At 34.1% G+C, this 19,462-nt stretch overlaps 1 protein-coding gene across 1 annotated transcript in view; it reads left to right on the top strand.

Annotated features, from left to right (window-relative positions):
- Positions 1-17,466, top strand: part of LOC143398403 (solute carrier organic anion transporter family member 1B3-like) — an 83,751-nt gene extending 66,285 nt beyond the window's left edge. The window contains exons 14-15 of the mRNA XM_076855348.1: positions 4,957-5,126; positions 17,156-17,466. Of these exons, the coding sequence (XP_076711463.1) occupies positions 4,957-5,126; positions 17,156-17,466 (481 nt within the window). The remainder of the gene's footprint in view (positions 1-4,956; positions 5,127-17,155) is intronic.
- The last annotated feature ends 1,996 nt before the right edge of the window (positions 17,467-19,462 follow it).

The raw sequence follows: 19,462 nt of genomic DNA on the forward strand, positions 1-19,462 counted from the left end.
TTGAGCATTCTTGTACAAGAACATGGGATATCTCCCCATTTATTTAGTTCATCTATTTCTTTCATTAGGGTTTTATAGTTTTCTTCATACAGATCTTGTATACACTTCATTAGGTTTGCACTAGTATTTCATTTTGGAACTGCTTATTTAAGTGGTAACATGTTTTAAATTTCTAACATGATATGTAGAAAAATATTGGCATATTAATGATGTATCCTATAACCTTACTATAATCATTTATTACTTCAGGAGAGTATATCTATTCTTAAAGACTTTCTAAATAAATAACCATGTCATCTCAAATAGTTTTTTTAATTCCTTCTCAATCTGTATACATTTTATTTGCTGCTTTTGTTTTGTTTATATTAACCAGACCTTCCAATATAAGATTGAAAAGCAGTGGAGAGGGAACTCACTTTCCTTATTCCTGACTCAATGGAAAGCTTTCATTCATTTTGCTTACATATAAGCATGCATGAGCATATGTATACATGTATATATTCCATATAAAATCAAATACATTGTTTCTACTATTTTGAATAAGCTGTAATCTATTAGATCAATTAAGAATAAGAAAAAGAAAAAAGTTTTTTCTTTTACTTTCATTTTTTTTCTGATGCTCTTTCTTTCTTTATATCTACCCAAGTTTCTGACCTTTAGATATGCCTTGACTTACAATGGAGTTCATTGTAAATTGAAAATACTGTAAGTTGAAAATGCATTTAATACATCTTATCCAATCTCCCAGACATCATAGCTTAGCCCAGCTTACCTTAAAGGTTCTGAGAACACTTACATTAGCCTACAGATGAGCAGAATTATTTATTACTGAACCCATTTTATATAAAATGTTGAATATCTCATGTATGTACACAGATGGTTTTTTGTAGCCATGAGGGGATGTGAAAACACAAAATACAATAACCAAAGAATACTAGCAACATAGTACACTGACTAGTTTTGGTTGTCGACTCTGATGATTTTGTGGCTGACCAGGAGCAACAGCTTACCGTTGCTGTTCAGCATCATAAGATAGTATCATACCACATATCACTAGCTTAGGAGGAAATAAAACTTCAAAATGCAATTTCTACTGAATACATATTGCTCTAACATTATTGAAAAGTTGAAAAACAGTAATCCAAACCATCATAGTAAAGGACTACCTGTATATCATTTTCCTTCTCAAAGAACTTATTTAATTGTGGAACCAACCTAGATGCCCTTCAATAGATGAATGGATTAAAAAAACTGTGGTATATATACACAATGGAATGTTACTCAGCATTAAAAGAGAATAAAATCATGGCATTTGCTGGTAAATAGATGGAGTTGGAGAATATTATGCTAAGTGAAGTAAGCCAATTCTAAAAAAACAAATGCTGAATGTTTTCTTTGATAAGTAGATGCTGACCCATATTAGGTGAGGAGGGAGCATGGGAGGAATTTTGGATGAGACAAAGGGGAGATGAGAGAAGGGAGGAGGCATGGGGATTGGAAAGATGGTGGGTTGAGATGGACATCATTACCCTAGGTACATGTATGAAATCACAAATGGTGTTACTCTACTTTGTGCACAACCAGAGAAATGAAAAATTGTTCTCTATGTGTGTACTATGAATTAAAATGCTTTCTGCTGTTAATGTATAACAAATTAGAATAAATAGCTATTTCTTTTTTTAAAAAGAACTTACTTAATATTTTTGCAAGGCAGGTCTACTAGCAGCACATTCCATAAACTTTTGTCTGGAATGTCTTTATTTCTATGTGGTTTTTTTTGAGATAGGGATCTCTAAAATTTTATTTTGATGAATTTTAAATGGATGAATTTGTTTCTGCCCAATACTTTGAATATTTCACCCCATTTTCTCCTTTCTCATATGGTTTCTGAATAAAAGTCAAAAGTGATCTTTACTCCTCTATAGTAAGTGGTTTCCCCCTGTTTTCTTTCAAGATCTTTTCTTTGATTTTCTGTAATTTAAAAAATGTTATAATTAGCTATAGTTTATTTAAATTTTTCCTTCTTGGTGTTCTCTGAGCTTAGCTGATCTGTGATTTAGTGTCTGACAATAATTTAGGAAAATCATAAGTCATTATGGTTTCAAACTATTGTTTCTTTCTCTTCTCCATCTAGTATTCCCATTATACAGATTTAGATAGTTGTTCCAAGGTTCTTTTTTAAATTTTTTTATTTGTTATTTTTAGTTATACATGACAGTAGAATGTATTTTGACATATTGTATATATGTGGAGTATAACTTCCCATTCTTGGGGTTGTTCATGATGTGGAGTTACACTGGTCATGTATTCATATGTGAACATAGGATGTTATGTCCAATTCATTCTACTGTCTTTTCCACTCCCATCCCACCTCTGTTTCCCCAATTCCTCACATCCAATCCAGTAAATGTCCTCCCCTCCGTCCACCCCACCTATTATGAGTTCAGCATCTGCATATCAGAGAGAACATTTGGCCTTAGGTTTTGTGAGATTGGCTTATTTCACTTATCATGATAATCTGAAGTTCCATCCATTTACTGGCAAATGCCATCATATCATTATTTATTATAGCTCAGTAATATTCCATTGTGTATATATACCATAGTTTCTTTATCTATTTATCTATTGAGGGGCACCTAGGTTGGTTCAATAGCTTCGTTATTGTGAGTTGAGCTGCTATAAAATTGATGTCACTGTGTCACTAAAGGATGCTAATTTTAAGTCCATTGGGTACATGCCAAGGAGTTTGATAACTGGGTTAAATGATGATTATATTCCAAGTTTAATGAGGAATCTCCATACTACTTTCCACAGTGGTTGCACCAATTTGCATTCCCAATAGCAATATATCAGTGAACCTTGTTTCCCACATTTTCCTTGACAATATTTATTATTACTTGTATTCTTGATAACTGCCATTCTGACTGGAGTGAGATGAAATCTCAATGTAGTTTGAATTTGCATTTCTCTAAATTGCTAGTTATGTTGAACATTTTTTTCCATATATTTGTTGACTGATTGTATTTCTTATTAGAAGTGTCTGTTCAGTTCCTTAACCCATTAAATGATTAGGTTATCTGTGGGGGTTTTTTTTTGGGGGGGGGGTATTACATTTTTTAAGTTCTTTATATATCCTACAGATTAATGCTCTTTCTGAGGTGAAGGTGACAAAGATTTTCTCACATTCTATAGGCTCTCTTCACATTTTTGATTGTATCCTTTATTGTGAAGAAGCTTTTTGGTTGATATCATTCAGTTTATTGATTCTTGATTTTACTTCTTGTGTTTTTGGACTCTTGTTGAGAAGTCAGTTCCTAAGCCTACATGGTGGAGAGTTGGGCCTACTTTTTCTTCTAGTAGCACAGGGACTCTGGTTTAAAGCCTAGGGGTTTAATTTCATATTGCTACATATGGATTTCCATTTTTCCAAGAACTGTTTATTGAAGAGGCTATCTTTTCTCCATTATATGCTTGTGATGCATGTGTCTCTGTCTATTCTTTACCATTGGTCTACAAGTCTATTTTGCTGCCAATACCATGCTGTTTTTGTTACTACTGCTCTGTAGTGTAGTTTAAGTTCAGGTATAGTAATGCCAACTGCTTCATTCTTCTTGCTAAGGATAGCTTTAGCTATTCTGGGTCTCTTACTTTTCCAGAAGAATTTCATGACTGCTTTTTCTATTTTTATTAAGAACATCATCATAGCCTTAATAAGAATTGCATTAAATCTGTATAGTACTTTTGGTAGTATGGCCATTTTGACAATATTAATTCTGCCTATCTAAGGTCTTCTTCAATTTCTTTATTTAGTGATCTGTAGTTTTCATTGTAGAGGTCTTTCATTCTTTGTTAAATTGATTTCCAATTATTTTATTTTCTTTGAGGCAATAGTGAATGGGATAGTTTTCCTAATTTCTCTTTTATTTGATTCACCACTGATGTATATGAACACAATTGATTAAGGGGTGTTAATTCTATATCCCACTACTTTGCTGAATTCACTTATGAGTTCTAGAAGTTTTCTGGTGGAATTTTTGGGGTCTTCTAAATATAGAATCATGTCACTGGCAAATAGGGATAGTTTGAATTCTTCTTTTTCTATTATTTTCCCTTTAATTTATTTCTTCTATTTGCTATGGCTAATTTCAAGGACTATGTTGAATAGAAGTGGTGAAAGTTCTTGGATACTCTAGGGCCTTTTTTTGGTCTTTTTTCTCTTTTCTTTTTCAGTTTTGAGGTTTCTTTTAAAGTACTCAGAATTTCTTCTCTGAGTTAAAGGTATTTTAAAGGTATTTTTTCATTTTTGTTTCAGAAATTTTGACCTCTAGCATTTTTTTTTTCCTTTGGTTCTTAGGAGAATTTCCATCACTCTTCATGAATCACCCACCTGTTCCTGCATTCTGCTACTTTATCTATTATACTCCATAGCATGTTAATCATAGTTATCTCAAATTCCCATTCTGACAATTCCAACATCCCTGACAATCTATGGCTAGTTTTTAGTCTTTCTCATGTTCTTCAAATTGTTTTCGCCTTTAGGATAGACTTCTGATTTTTTTTTCTTGACAGTTAAACATAACTCATTAGGTAAAAGGGACTGTGTAAATGATTCTTTAGGAATATGGTAGAAGGTACAGGAGAAGGGGTGCATTTACAGTGCTATGAAGAAGTTCCAGCCTTTTAGAGGGTCTGGGTCTTTGAATTGTGAACTTCAAGCATATTTGTTATTACCTCCCCCATCTCTCAGGTGAAACAGATGGCTTTAGGGGATATGGATTTGGATATTTTTCTTCCTTCCAAAATACCCCAATGAAAGATTCACTACAATTGTTCCCTTTGTATTTTTATACATAATTTCAAAGAAATTTTTTTCCAGTAAAGCCTGCATTCTAGAGAGAAATACGTTATTTTGTAAATGTAAAATCATAATCGAATCTTTTCTATCTCTTTTCATAGATACGTCTACATGGGCTTGATAATACTGTTAAAAGTTCTAGCACTTATTTTATATATTGTATTAATTTATGCCATGAAGAAAAAATATGAAGGAAAAGATACCAAGGCATCAGAAAACAGAGAAAAGATCACTGAAGAACCAAATTTAGAACCTTTAAATAACAATGGATGTGTTGTGCCTTCTGGAGTAGTCAAGGAAACACACAATTAAGGGAAGAAAAAGATACTTCTGCTGTGTTTCCAAAACGCTTTATTGATGCAGTAAGATGCTATTTTTGAGTTTCTGGTTCTTTCACCGAGAATTCCTGCACTGTACATATAATGTAAAATTGAATAAGTATATGAATTTGAATGAAACAAATTGTAAATAAAAAGGAATGTAAGGACTCACAATTAGGATATAGGTATGCATTTGTAGTTAAGATTAGAATATATGATCCATATAGATTTAAAGTAAAAGGTTCAGTTAGTATACAATAGAACAAAATGTATTCACTCAGTTAATTGTAACTCTCAATAAATCAAGTGGCTAGAAAATGTGTAGAGGTGAAAAAAGAGGAGAGAAATTAGTAGCCTCAATAAGGAGAAAAACCTGGTATCTTAAAAAAAAAATAACAACCGTTTGGATGATGTCACCCAAGGCTAAAGTCTAGCCTGATAAAGGATTTATGCAATCGTGACAATTGTTATTCATGTTAAGTCATATATTTCACAGACTTCATTAATTAAAATTTTGAAATTGTGTTTGATGAACAATCCTGATGCATCTTCTTCCTATTCCCCAATAAAATACTACTGAAAATAGAGATATTAAAAATTTGCAAACTCTAATTGTCAGAAAACTTATGACAGAATGGAAGTTGCTACTGAGTCCATAGAAATTGAGTAAGGAAAACTGACTTGCGAAAGTAAAGACTGTTTAACAGGTATGTCTTCATTCACCTATCTTTTTTTTCTGGCAGAAGTGAAGTCTTCCAGATAACATATAAGCTATCTCCATTTTTACATGGATTTTTGTTTGTTTTTTCAGTTGTTTTTGATGCACAAAAAATTATCTTTCACTTTTCTACAAGCAGATCAAGAAGTAAAATGAATGAGAACAAATCCTTGAATATTGTATGTTCTGGTGACATTGGCTGTAGTAGATTGAATGCTAGAAACAGATTGTGGTTTTTAAAAATTGTCATTGGTCAAAAGTTTTTTGTTTGTTTGCCTTAAAAACACCTGTGAATTAAAAAAAAAATACAGTCATACACTTGCTCCAAAGATTCTTATTCATAACATCTGATGCAGTCTGGACGTTCCCTTTTAACCTTTTAACTTCAATTTGTAATAAGAGGAGCTCCTGATAAACAGAAAACAAAGCACAGGGAAGGAGAAGATGTATCATACAACACAAATATTGTTGTGGAGTAACCAGCACCCTGCCAGGGCAGTTTCTTGCTCAAGAGGGGATAAGCGACCTGAGAAAAATAAGAATCTGAAATAGTGAAGAATAAAGAGTCAGAGCCAGGAAACAGTTTTAAAGGGGAAGTGGAGAGTCTGATAGTTTCTTCCAGTCCATATAGGAGCTGGAACAGAATGAACTAGGAAATGGCTCAGGTCCTTTATTTAAGGGAGTACATCAAAGGCAGGGATGAGGTTTCAGAGGGAGGAGGCTTCCTTCTGGGTGTGGCAGGGGACTTGCAGCAAACTTCTTGGCAGGCCACACCAATCTCTGAGAGGCTGTGTGTCTATGTGGCTGCAGCAGGTCACCCTATCGGTGGTGTTCTGTAGAACCTTACAGGGCTAGGCAGAATGTCACATGTACCAGGCGCTCTCAGGAAGCAGGAATGGCGCTGTGAGTGCCCAGATACTAGACTTTCCCACTCAATGGCTTTGATGCCGGTTTTAGTTCTCACACAGTTCACAGGTGGCTTCCCGTAAAATATCAGATGACATGAGTGTTTGCTAGAATCTAAGAATTGGTCTCAAATTTATATCTATTTACCTGTCTGCAGACTGCAAAACTGAGAAAAGATTTATTAAGTAGAAATTTGGAAAAAAAAAAACACCCACATTTTAGTGGGTGCAATATAACAAGTCTTATATTGGTGGGTACAGTATAATAAGTCTTAGTAAAAAGAAAAAAAATATGGAGATATTTTTCAAATATAGTATAGCAAATAAAGGGCAACATCTTGGAATATTTACTTAATAATTATTGAATGTCAACTATTTATCAGACCAAATGAAATTCAAGAATAAGTAAAAACAAAAGAGGACATTCCTTTATTATTTTATACTTTAAATGGGATAATGAACATTAAAATTTAAATAATAAAAATTATAATTTTATAAAATTTTTTATTTATAAATTTTTATAAATTGTACATTTCAGCTTAATAAATGTGATATATGCAATAAAGGAAAATGAACACTAAAAATATCTCATTTTATTTGATCTACTACAGAATCCAAGAATCCAGAATAAATGCTAATCCTTAATTCAATGACATTTTTTAAATAGAAATATAAATCCTAGTGGGGAAAAGACCATAAATTTGGTAGAGAGATAAATAAGGAAAGTTTTCAAGGAAGTAAAATAAGGTAAGTGTGTCATTTAAATATATAGTGAATATAGTGGATGATGACCAAAAAAATCAAATAATTGATGATGAAGTTATATTTGAAATTCTCTGAAACTGTAGAAGATAAAGATAGACACAGAACGTGAAGAAAGAAGTTAGAAGAGAAATTAAAGCATCAACTTAAGAAATCTGATAGTCTTGAGAGAAATCAGAATCGGAAAAGAAGCACTAATCAAAGAAATGATGGAAGAATACCTTCCTTCCTGCTATGAAGAAAGATGAACATATAAATTGAATTTTTTTTCATTTGCACTATGTCTTCACACTTCTATCCATTTTTATGCAATGGACCTTTGAAATATTTCTCTCTCCTGAAATGCTTTGTTTCCACTTGAATCCTGCTCAGTGTTTGAATTATGCTTCCTTCAATGTTTCTAATATATTCACTTATTAAAATTTTCTGATTATATCTATAGCAATGTAATCCTTATCAAATGATAATTTGGTTGAAAGGTAGTTTTCTATTTATTTATGAATATTTGATAACTATCAGTTTCTCCCACAAGTCATAAGCTCCAGGAAAACAGGAATTGAATTCATTTTGGGACACTGTATTAACCATAGCTCTTCAGAGACACTATATACAGAGGCTCTCGCTCTAGGTAAATAAATCAATATCTATTTATCTATCTCTTTACCTAGAGGGTGTGCATGGTGAGAGGGACTGGATTAAGGAAATTGGCTCAAGCATTGATGGAGACTGAGAAGTCATAGAAATGTCATCTATAATCTGGAGACCTAGGGAGGCCAGTATCATGGTTTAGCACAAACTCAAAGGCCTCTGAACCAGGGGAGCTCATCATAAACTTTCAGTTGAAGGTCTAAGGCCTAAGAACCCCAGGAGGCCTCTGATGCAAGCCCCAGAGTCCAAAGACCAGGAGTTCTGATGTCACAGGACAGGAGGAAAAGAACAACCCAATTTCAGAAGAAGTGAGGAAGAGAAAATTTGTCTTTCCTCTGCCTCTTTGTTCTCTCCTAGTCCCCAGTGTTGCCAACCTAGAACCTACATCAAGAGTGGATCTTTCCACTCAGTCCACAAATTCACATGCCAGTCTAATCTGGAAACACCCTTATAGACTTATCCAGAAATAATGCTTTGCTAGCTCTCTAGATATCCCTTAATCCAGTCAAGTCAATAACTAAAATTAATTATCATACCGCTCTGTTTAATTCCCAGGATCTAGTTTGGTGTGTGACAAACAGCAGGTGTTTTATTGATTATTTTTTATGATGGAATGAGTAACAAACTCCAAATATACCAGCCTTATAAAATATGAATTTACAAATAAGAACTTAGGACAACAAGCAAAAATTTAAATAGTTACATTAATGTTGTGAAATAGGGGTGATTGTTTCAGATGTTTTGAAATTTTTATTTTAAAAGAAAAAATAAATTTTAGAAAAAGAAGTGTCTTTTGACAGTCATCCACATGCTTAGTAGGTTAAAAAAAAATCTAGAGAAGGATCCAAGATGGCAGGCTAGAGGAAGGCTGCATTCTGTGTTGCTTCTGTGACCTGGGATTCAACTAGTGGAAATATTATTTCTTTGTGAGTTATCAGAGGACCCCCCAACAACTGCTCCCATTCTCACATCCCCAACATCTGTGAAATCAAGTACTTTTCATGAATCAGGCTATTGAGGACTGGGAGGTGTGAATAGTATATTAAAGTTGTGTTGTATATTTTTTATATCCTATTTTTACATTTTTATTTTTCTTAATTTTGATGTGCATTTTCTGTACTCTGTCTATTGTCTTCCCACTTACTTGTCTCCCCCAAATCACTGTCTATCTCTTCTGCTACTACTAACCAACTTCTTTAGATTCCTCTTTCACTCTTCCTAAGATCTAATAACTCTATATCCTCACCTCCTACCCCCTCAACATCTCATCCTTACCTCACCCCCCCCATTCTTTGTCCACCATTAGAAACTGTGGACACTTTTTGCAAATCTACTGTTTATATTATAGATAATAATTGAATTGATGAAAACAACCATAATTGTATTAATAGCAACTATTTGGTTCAAGGCTGTGTATTGTTTGTATTGAGGTCTGTTAATATTGTTCTCACCCTTAAAGGAGAGGTATTGCAACCTTGCAGGAACACTGTAGGGTAAAAACAGTAATGGCTGGGATCTGCAGTGCTAGAAAGGAAGAAACACAAACAACATAAAAAAACAAGGGAAGAAAGTGCCCCAAACAAACCAGATACTACATTATTAGAATCCATGGCCAGTGCAACAGAGAAGGATTTCAGGATGTATATGATTAAAATGTTATGTGAATTAAAGGATGACATAAGAGAGTAAATACAGGCAGCAAAAGATCATTTCAATAAAGAGCTACATAAGCAAATACAGGAAGCAAAAGATTACTTCAATAAGCAGATTGGGGTTCTGAAAACAAACCAAACAGAAATCCTTGAAATAAAAAAAAAAAAACAACTATAAACCAAATTAAAAAGTCAGTAGAAAGCATAACCAATAGATTAGATCACTTGGGAGACAGGATCTCTGACAATAAAGACAAAATATATAATATTGAAAAGAATGTTGACCACACAATGAAAATGGTAAGAAACCATGGGCCTAACATTCAAGAATTATGCGATAACATAAAAAGACCAAATTTAAGAATTATTAGGATAGAGGATGGCATAGAGTTATAAAACAAAGGAATGAACAATCTATTCAATGAAGTAATATCAGAAAAATTTTCAAACATGAAAAGTGAATTGGAAAATCAAATACAAGAGGCTTACAGGACACCAAATGTACAAAATCACAACAGATCCACACCAAGGCACATTATAATGAAAGTGCTTAGTATACAGAATAAGGAGAGAATTTAAAAAGCCACAATAGAAAGGAATCAGATTACATATTGGGGGAAACCAATTAGAATACCTGCAAATTTTTCAACTCAAACCCTGAAAGCAAGAAGATCCTGGAACATCATATAACAAGCTCTGAAAGAAAATGGATGTCAACTAAGAAACTTACATCCAGCAGAACTAAGCATTAAATTTGATGACAAAATAAAAACCTTCCATGATAAACAAAAGTTAAAAGAATTTACATCTAGAAAGCCTGCACTACAGAACATCCTCAGCAAAATATTCCATGAGGAGGAGATGAAAATCAGCCAATGGAGGTGTTTCACTAAAGGAAAAGCCAATCAAAGTAGAAAATCAAGTTAAATACCAAAAATAAACAAAAATGACCAAGAATACAAGTCATGTCTTAATAATAATCCTGAATGTTAATGGCCTAAACTCACCAATCAAAAGACATAGACTGGCAGATTGGATTGTAAAAAAAAAAAAAAAAGACCCAACAATTTGCTGCCTTCAAGAGACTCTTCTCATAAGAAAAGACATAAACAGATTGAAGGTGAAAGGATGGTAAAACACATAACCACTCACATGAATCATGAAAACAAGCAGGGGTTTCCATCCTCATATTAAATAAAGTAGATTTCAAGCCAAAGTTAATCAAAAAGGATAAAGAAGGACATTTTATACTGCTTAAGGAAACCATTCATCAACAAAACATAACAAATAATAAATTTATATGTCCCAAAAAATGGAGTGTCTGTTTATCAAACTCTTCTAAAGTTCAAAAGTCAAATAGACCACAACACAATAATTATGGGTGACTTTAACACACCACTGGATAGATCTTCCAAACAAAAGCTAAACAGAGAAACTATAAAATTCAATAATATAGTCAATAACTTAGACTTAACAGACATATATAGAATATTTCACCCATCAATAAGTGAATACACTCTCTTCTCAGCAGCACATAGATACTTCTCTAAAATAGATCAAATATTATGTCACAAAGCAACTCTTTGCAAATATAAAAAAGTAGAGATACTACCCTGTAGTATATCAGATTATAATGGAATGAAATTAGAAATTAATGATGAAATAAAAAAATCAAAATTACTCCAATACCTGGAGATTAAATAATATGCTACTGAATGAACAATGAGTTCTAAAAGACATCAAAGAGGAGATTAAAAAATTCTTAAAGGTTAATGAGAAAAGAGATACAATGTATCAAATCTCTGGGACACTATGAAGGCAATACTAAAAACAAACAAGTTCATTGCATGGAGTTTATTCCTTGAAAGAAGGAAAAGTCAACAAATAAATGACCAAACCCCCCACCTCAAAGCCTTAGAAAAAGAAGAACAAATCATCACCAAAAGCAGTAGGAGACAGGAAATAATTAAAATCAGAGCTGAAATCAATGAAATTGAAACAAAAGAAACAATTGGAAAATTGACAAAACAAAAGTTGGTTTTTTGAAAAAATAATAAAATTGACAAACTCTTAGTCATGCTAATGAAGAGAAAGAGAGAGAAAATTCAAATTACTAACATCCATGATGAAAAAGGAAATATTAGGATGGACAATACAGAAATACAGAGGATAATTAGAAATTATTTTGAAAACATATACTCCAATAAAATAGCAAAAATTGAATGATTTGCCCAAATTGAATCAGGATGATATATATAAGTTAAACAGATCAATTTCAAGCAATAGAATAGAAGACGGCATCAGAAAACTATCAACCAAAAAATAGTCCAGAACCAGATGCATACATAGCTGAGTTCTATCAGACCTTCAAAGAAGAACTAATAACAATACTCCTCAAATTATTTCATGAAATAGAAAAAGAGAAAATACTTGCAAACTTATGCTATGAGGCCAATACCACCCTGATTCAAAAACCACACAAAGATGCATCAAAGAAAAAAAATCAGACCAATATCTCTAATGAACATAGATGCAAAAATTCTCAATAAAATTCTGGTAAATTGAATACAAAAACATATCAAAAGGATAGTGCACCACAATCAGGTGGGATTCATCCCAGTGATTCAAGGTTGCCTCAACATGTGGAAATCAATTAATGTAATTAATCATATCGACAGACTTAAAGATAAAAATCATATGATCATCTCAATAGATGCAGAAAAAGCATTTGACAACATACAGCACCCCTGCATGTTCAAAAGACTAGAAAAACTAGGGATAACAGGAACATATCTCAACATTGTAAAAGCTATCTATGTTAAGCCCCAGGCCAACATAATTCTAAATGGAGAAAAATTGAAACCATTCCCTCTAAAAACTGGAACAAGAAAGGAATGCCCTATTTCACCACTTCTATTTAACATAGTTCTTGAAACTCTAGTCAGAGCAGTTAGATAGACAAAATGAATTAAAGTGATACGGATGGGAAAAGAAAACTCAAACTATCACTATTTGCTGACAACATAATTCTGTACCTAGAGGATCCAAAAACATCCCACCAGAAAATTCTAGAACTAGTAAATGAAATCAACAAAGTATCAGGATATAAAATTAATAGTCATAAATTAAAGGCATATCTATACATCAGTGACAAATCCTCTGAAAGAGAAAGTAGGAAAATTACCCTATTTACAATGGCCTAAAATAAAATACCTGGGAATCAACGAAAGAGGTGAAAGACCTCTACAATAAAAATAATGGAATGCTAAAAAAAGATCTACCTTGTTCTTGGATAGGTAGAATTAATTTTGTCAAAATGACCATATTACCAAAAGCACTATAGAGATTTAATGCAATCCCAATCAAAATCCAAATAGCATTCCACATGGAAATATTTTTTAAAAAGCAATCATGAAATTCATCTGGAAAAACAAGAGACCCAGAATAGCCAAAGCAATTCTTAGCAAGAAAAGTGAAGCAGGTGCTATCACTACACTAGACCTTAAACTATACTACAGAGCAGTAGTAACAAAAATGGCATGGTATTGGCACCAAAATAGACTGGTAGACCAATGGTACAGAATAGAGGACGCAGAGACAAACCCGCATAAATACAGTTATCTCATATTAGACAAAGGCACCAAAACCATACATTGGAGAAAAGATAGCAAATGGTGCTGGGAAAACTGGAAATCCATATGCAACAAAATGAAATTAAGCTCCTGTCTCTCACCATGCACAAAACTCAACTCAAAGTGGATCAAGAACCTAGGAATTAAACCAGAGACCCTGCGCCTAATAGAAGAAAAAGTAGGCTAAAATCTTCATCATGTCAGATTAGGCCCTGACTCCCATAATAAGACTCCAATAGTGCAAGAAATAAAATCAAGAATCAATAAATGGAATGATTCAAACTAAGAAGCTTCTTCTCAGCAAAAGAAACAATCAGTGAGGTGAATAGAAAGCCTACAAAATGGGAGCAAATTTTTATCACATGCACATCAGCTAGAGCACTAATCTCTAGGGTATATAATGAACTCAAAAATCTTAACACCAAAAAAAAAATAGTCCAATCAATAAATGGGCAAAGGAACTGAACAGACACTTCTCAGAAGATGAAATACAATCAATCAACAAATACATGAAAAAATGTTCAACATCTCTAGAAATTAGAGAATTGTAAATCAAAACTACTGTAAGATTTCATCTCACTCCAGTCAGAATGGCAGCTATTAAGAATACAAACAACAATAAGCGTTGGTGAGGATGTGGGGAGAAAGGCACACTCATACATTGCTGGTGGGACTACAAATCATTGCAGCCAATCTGGAAAGCATTTCATGGAAAACTTAGAATGAAACCACCATTTGACCCAGCTATTTCACTCCTTGGTTTATACCCATAGGACTTAAAAACAGCATACTCAGGAATCATCAATGTTTATAGCAGCACAATTCACAATAGCTAAATTTTGAAACCAACCTAGATAGCCTTCAGTACATAAATGGATAAATAAACTGTATATATACACAATGGAATATTACTTCACAGTAAAAGAGAATAAAATCATGGCATTTGATGTTAAATGGATGGAGCTGGAGAATGAACTGCTAATCCCAAAAAACCAAATGCTGAATGTTTCCTCTGATATGTGGATCTGATACAGAATGGGGATGAGGAAAAGCATGGGAGGAATGGAAGAACTTTCAATAGGGCAAAAGGGATGGAGGGGAAAGGAGGGAGCATGAGGTAGGAAATATGGTGGATTGAGGTAGACATCATTACCCTAAGTACATGCATGAAACACGAATGGTGTGGCTCTACTTTTTGTACAATCAAAGACATGAAAAATTGTGCCCTACATGTGTACTCTCAATCGAAATACATTCTACTATCATGTATAACAAATCACAATGAATAAATAAATTTTTAAAAATTTAGAGACTATAATTTTTGTCCTTTCGTGTTCACAAATGAAGTAGAGAAATAAGATTGTAACATGATAATATGTACAGTACAATAAATGCTATAATAGAATAAAAATGTTTATGTTGTTCAGAGGGACACTGATGATCTCTCTCTTTCAATTTCAACATATGTACTACTGGAGATTTTACCCAAATAATATTATTGAGAATCATTAATATGAAATTTGTCAGTGGTCACTCTCATTTTGCTCTTGTGTGCCTTCTACCCTTTCTGAATAGACTATGCTTACCATCTGGGTAACAAAAACTAATCTGATGAGAAGATGATTACAAAAATGATGTGATTTCAGCAAAACTAAAGAGCACTCTTGACCACTACCCCCACACACTTCATACACCTAACCAGTCTCTGTTATAAAGTATTAAGTTTGTACCAACCTACATCTAGAAGTTTATCCCTGTGAATTAAGACTTGAACTTCAGTGAAATTGGAAGAGATAATATTATTAATCACTTCACAGTGTGCAATTGCAATCATTTTGTTGTTTTTGTTTTTTGGTGCTGGGGCTAGAACACAGTCTCAGGCATTTAAGCATAGGCTGTACTGCTGATATCCCTAGCCCTCATTGTTTTGAAGAAGCAGGTTTTTGATAGAAATGGAAATGAAGAAAATGAGGATATTCACACAGCAAGAAAAATGTTCAAAGAAAAGTGAGATTATAAACAGAAAAAAAATCTATCTATTCCCTAAATTGTTTAGAACTGATCTTATCAATAAGGATTATAAATTGCCACCTGCAACCAGTGTGGGCAGCTGAACTAAACTCACTCATGTGAATTTGGGGTGATGCAAAATACCACATAGACACAGAATACCTTTTATAAGCTTCAGGATGGCTTCACCATCTCCTGGCTTTAGGCGCCCCAAAAGGGGGACAAGAGAAATTCACGAGAAGCTAATGAGAGAGAGGGAATGTTTTGGGAAGTGGGCTTTTATTGGGGGGGATACTGTTTCTTAAAACATTCTACCCAAAAAAGGCAGAAGGGTTAAGATTACAAAGGAACAGGTAAGTGTAACTCAACCCCAGTAGGTGACATCTACACCTGGAGCCACACCTTGTTATCTGAGCTGGCTTAAAGCCCAAGTTACTGTGGAGTGCAATAATTGTTCAGGACCCCAGTGCATCAGGACTTAAAAGCATGTTCATCCATGGTGGCTCCCCACAGAAAATGTCTAAACTTTCTACAAATATGTTCCTTTGAGTCATATGCATTTAAAAAAGTATTTGTCTGATAATTCCACCATGTGTATTGTAGCTGAAGTTTGGTTCTGATGATTGCTTTGTCTATTCAGACTGTTATATTGTCTTTTAAAAAATATATTATTTATTTATTTATATGCAGTGCTAAAAATCAAATTCAGAGCCTCACACATGGTAGGCAAATGCTCTACCACTCAGCCACAATCCCAGCTCCCTGTCTTATTGTCTTTTTAAATCCCAGAATTTTTTGTTGAAATTTGCAAATACAGCACAGCATGATTAATGTTGCAGTGAACTTTTCATATGTAGAAATGACCACATCTCTCCTGGTATGCCTGCACTTGGGGGTTGCATCAAATGTGGGGCTGGATTTGAAGTGTGGTGTGGTTATGGTTGCCCTGGATGTATCAAGAGCTTAATCTTTATATCAAGGTATGTTCCCTCTGTTGCTTTGGTTTGCCCCTTTGCCCTGTTTTCCAGAAGCAATCAGTCTCTTGTTTCCTTCCAGTTACATTCCACTCTATCTTACCTGATGCTCATCAGCACAGGGGTTGGGGAGAAAGTGGGGGATGGATGTGTTTAGGTGAGATCTGTGAACCTAATGGTGGGGGCAGGGGGGGCTGCCCTCCTCCAGAAGTGGAGCTTTTCTTGCTGTCTTGCTTTCCTAGCTACAGAAGTCTTCACCAGTACCTTCAAGCTATAGTTGTGTTGCCCCTCCCCACAGGAGATTAAAACTTTTTTTCATTAGGAAGAAAAAGAGAGATCGGTTTTGAACAGATCTTGAGCAGTATTTACTGTTTCTTTCCCAGGTGACATCAATGGGGCTTTCTCTAGATTCTTTCTAATTTTCCCTATGGTGGCTGGTGGAGTTCTGGAAGGAATCAACTACAAGAGGTATAAATCCCCTTATGTCTGCAGTTTCAGGGGCTTCCCTTTTGCCTGCCTAGCCATACTTGGTCTTTAGCAGCTCATTAAAATTTTTTAGCAGAGTTGTTATACTAACTTATATGGCATCCTGTTGTTTCATGTTGCAATAGCAAAATACCTGAGGCTTTTCACCAAGATGGCACCAAAAACTAAGAAGGAAGTTCCTCCCCTCCCAAAGCTGAAGCCAAAGCAAAAGCTTTGAAGGCCAAGAAAGCACTGTTAAAGGGCATCCACAGCCATATAAAGAAGGAGATCCCTACTCACCTACCTTTTGGTGGCTCAAGACATTGTGGCTCTGGAGGCAGCCCAAATATCCTCAGAAAAGCACGCTTAAAGAGAAACCAGCTTGCCCTCTCTGCCATCATCAAGTTCCACCTGACCACTGGGTCAGCTATGAAGAAGACTGAAGACAACAACACAATGGTGTCTTCAGTCATTGTGGATGTCAAGGCCAACAAACATCAGATCAAACAAGCTGATCAGGCCTGAGGAAGAGAAGGAGCTATATGTCCCAAGTAAGTAAATGTCCAAATCATATTTTCCCTGTAAGTGTCTGTCTCTTTACAAATTTCCATTTAGCTGTTGCCAGGTAACCTGTTTACTGCCAAGTTCAGGATGGGTATAATTTGCATTTTATTCAGCTTTCCTCCTACTGTAAGGGTAAAGGTAAGACACTCTTTTCTGCTCTCTGCATTTCTGACTAGAACCAGAAGTCTCACTTTTTGATGTAATAGAATTAATTTTCCATTAATTTTATGAATTTTCAAGACCAATATGAATTACTTGAAAGCACTTCTCTTCATTTCTCTCACCTGACTATAGTCAATAAATTGTCTAAATAACTTGAGTCCCATAGACAATTCTTAGTATATCTGTTCTTGTGAATTACATCTTTCCTTAAACAAGCCATACACGGGACACATATTTTGTATCTACTGAGTTCCTTCTATCTTCTCAATTGGCTTTTTATTTAAGATCAGAAATTTTATAAAAGTTATAACCTGGTTTTAATAACTTTAAATTTTCATTCACAGATTTGTTCCTGATGCCTGTGCATACAAGAATCTGGTAATTTCCTCCAAGCAGTATTACTCATACTTCAAATATAATTTATTTATTAACAGGAGGTCTCTGAACATGTGATAAAGAAAATAGCAAATAACAATAATAAGAATAAATGTGAAGAAAATACAATCAATATTTTGAATAGTTGCCATAATATTTCCAGTGTGGCAAACATGTAAAAGTTATACACTGCACTAGGTCTGAGTTTTAAGAAAACAAACAGAATTATGAAAAGAATAAGATTTTCCACTCATATTAAAGATATCTATGTATCCCCCCCATATTAGCCATTCTAAGAAATATGTCTTTATTAATAGAAAGAATGTATCTCTCCTAAGTTTTATTTCAGTCATTTAGTTGTCAAAAATGATGACAGTAAAGTATGTCTTTTAATTTCCTAAGCTTGACATGTCATTTTGATAAGATGAATTATTTTATTTGAAAATTGACTTTAACAGGAATTACAAATATCTGACTGCTAGAGGAATCCTGATTATCTTTTATTATATTGCTTATTATATTATATTCTATTAGAGCCAACTGCAGAAGTATTTCATCCTTTGCTTTTATCACCCATGAGGCTACATTTCAATAGTATTTGTTTTTAACAAACTCTAAGTTCATTATAAAAAGCAATGGAATAGCAGCGACAGCACCATTTGAACCATCTTCTTATGAATCATCCTTATAGATAACAGGACTATAATCTTGAGAAAATTTAAAAGAAAAGTAAGTGCATTGTATATAAATCTAAAGACAGTTTTCTTTTTTAAAAATAGATGCCCAAATCCTACAGTAAATCTCTCTTTTTTACATATTTACATTTTTAAAAATTTTTTGGTACATGACAATGGAATGTACTTTGACACATCATACATACATGGAGTATACTTCCAATTCTTGTGTTTGTACATGATGTGGAGTTACACTGGTTGTGTATTCATATATAAACTTAGGAAACATGTCTGATCCATTCTACTGTCTTTCTCATTCCCATCCTCCTTCCCTTCCCCACATTCCCCCCATCCAATCCAGTGAACCTCCACTCCTACCCGCTGCCTGTGGAGAGTCAGCACACACATATCAGAGAGTTCTCTCTGTTGTGGCCTCAGGAAACTAGATAGAGGCAATAGGATATTAGAAATAATGAACAGACAAACAGCGAGAGAAAAAGCTGGGACCTGGTGGGCACCACACTCTGATGGAGTATAATGATGACAAGCCAGCTCAGCATGTTTATTACATAGGTTTTAGCATCAAAGGGATTCATTATGAGAAAGTCACTTTAAAACAGAACTGAGGTCAAAAGTATGAACATCCCATTACAGTCATCAGCTTGAACCCACAATTCTCCACCCTCAGGCAATAGGTATTTGAACCTTAGGTCATTAACTGATAAACTCCATGGTAAGCACAGAAT

Source organism: Callospermophilus lateralis, chromosome 4 (genome assembly GCF_048772815.1).
Source record: "Callospermophilus lateralis isolate mCalLat2 chromosome 4, mCalLat2.hap1, whole genome shotgun sequence".
Lineage (NCBI taxonomy): Eukaryota > Metazoa > Chordata > Mammalia > Rodentia > Sciuridae > Callospermophilus > Callospermophilus lateralis.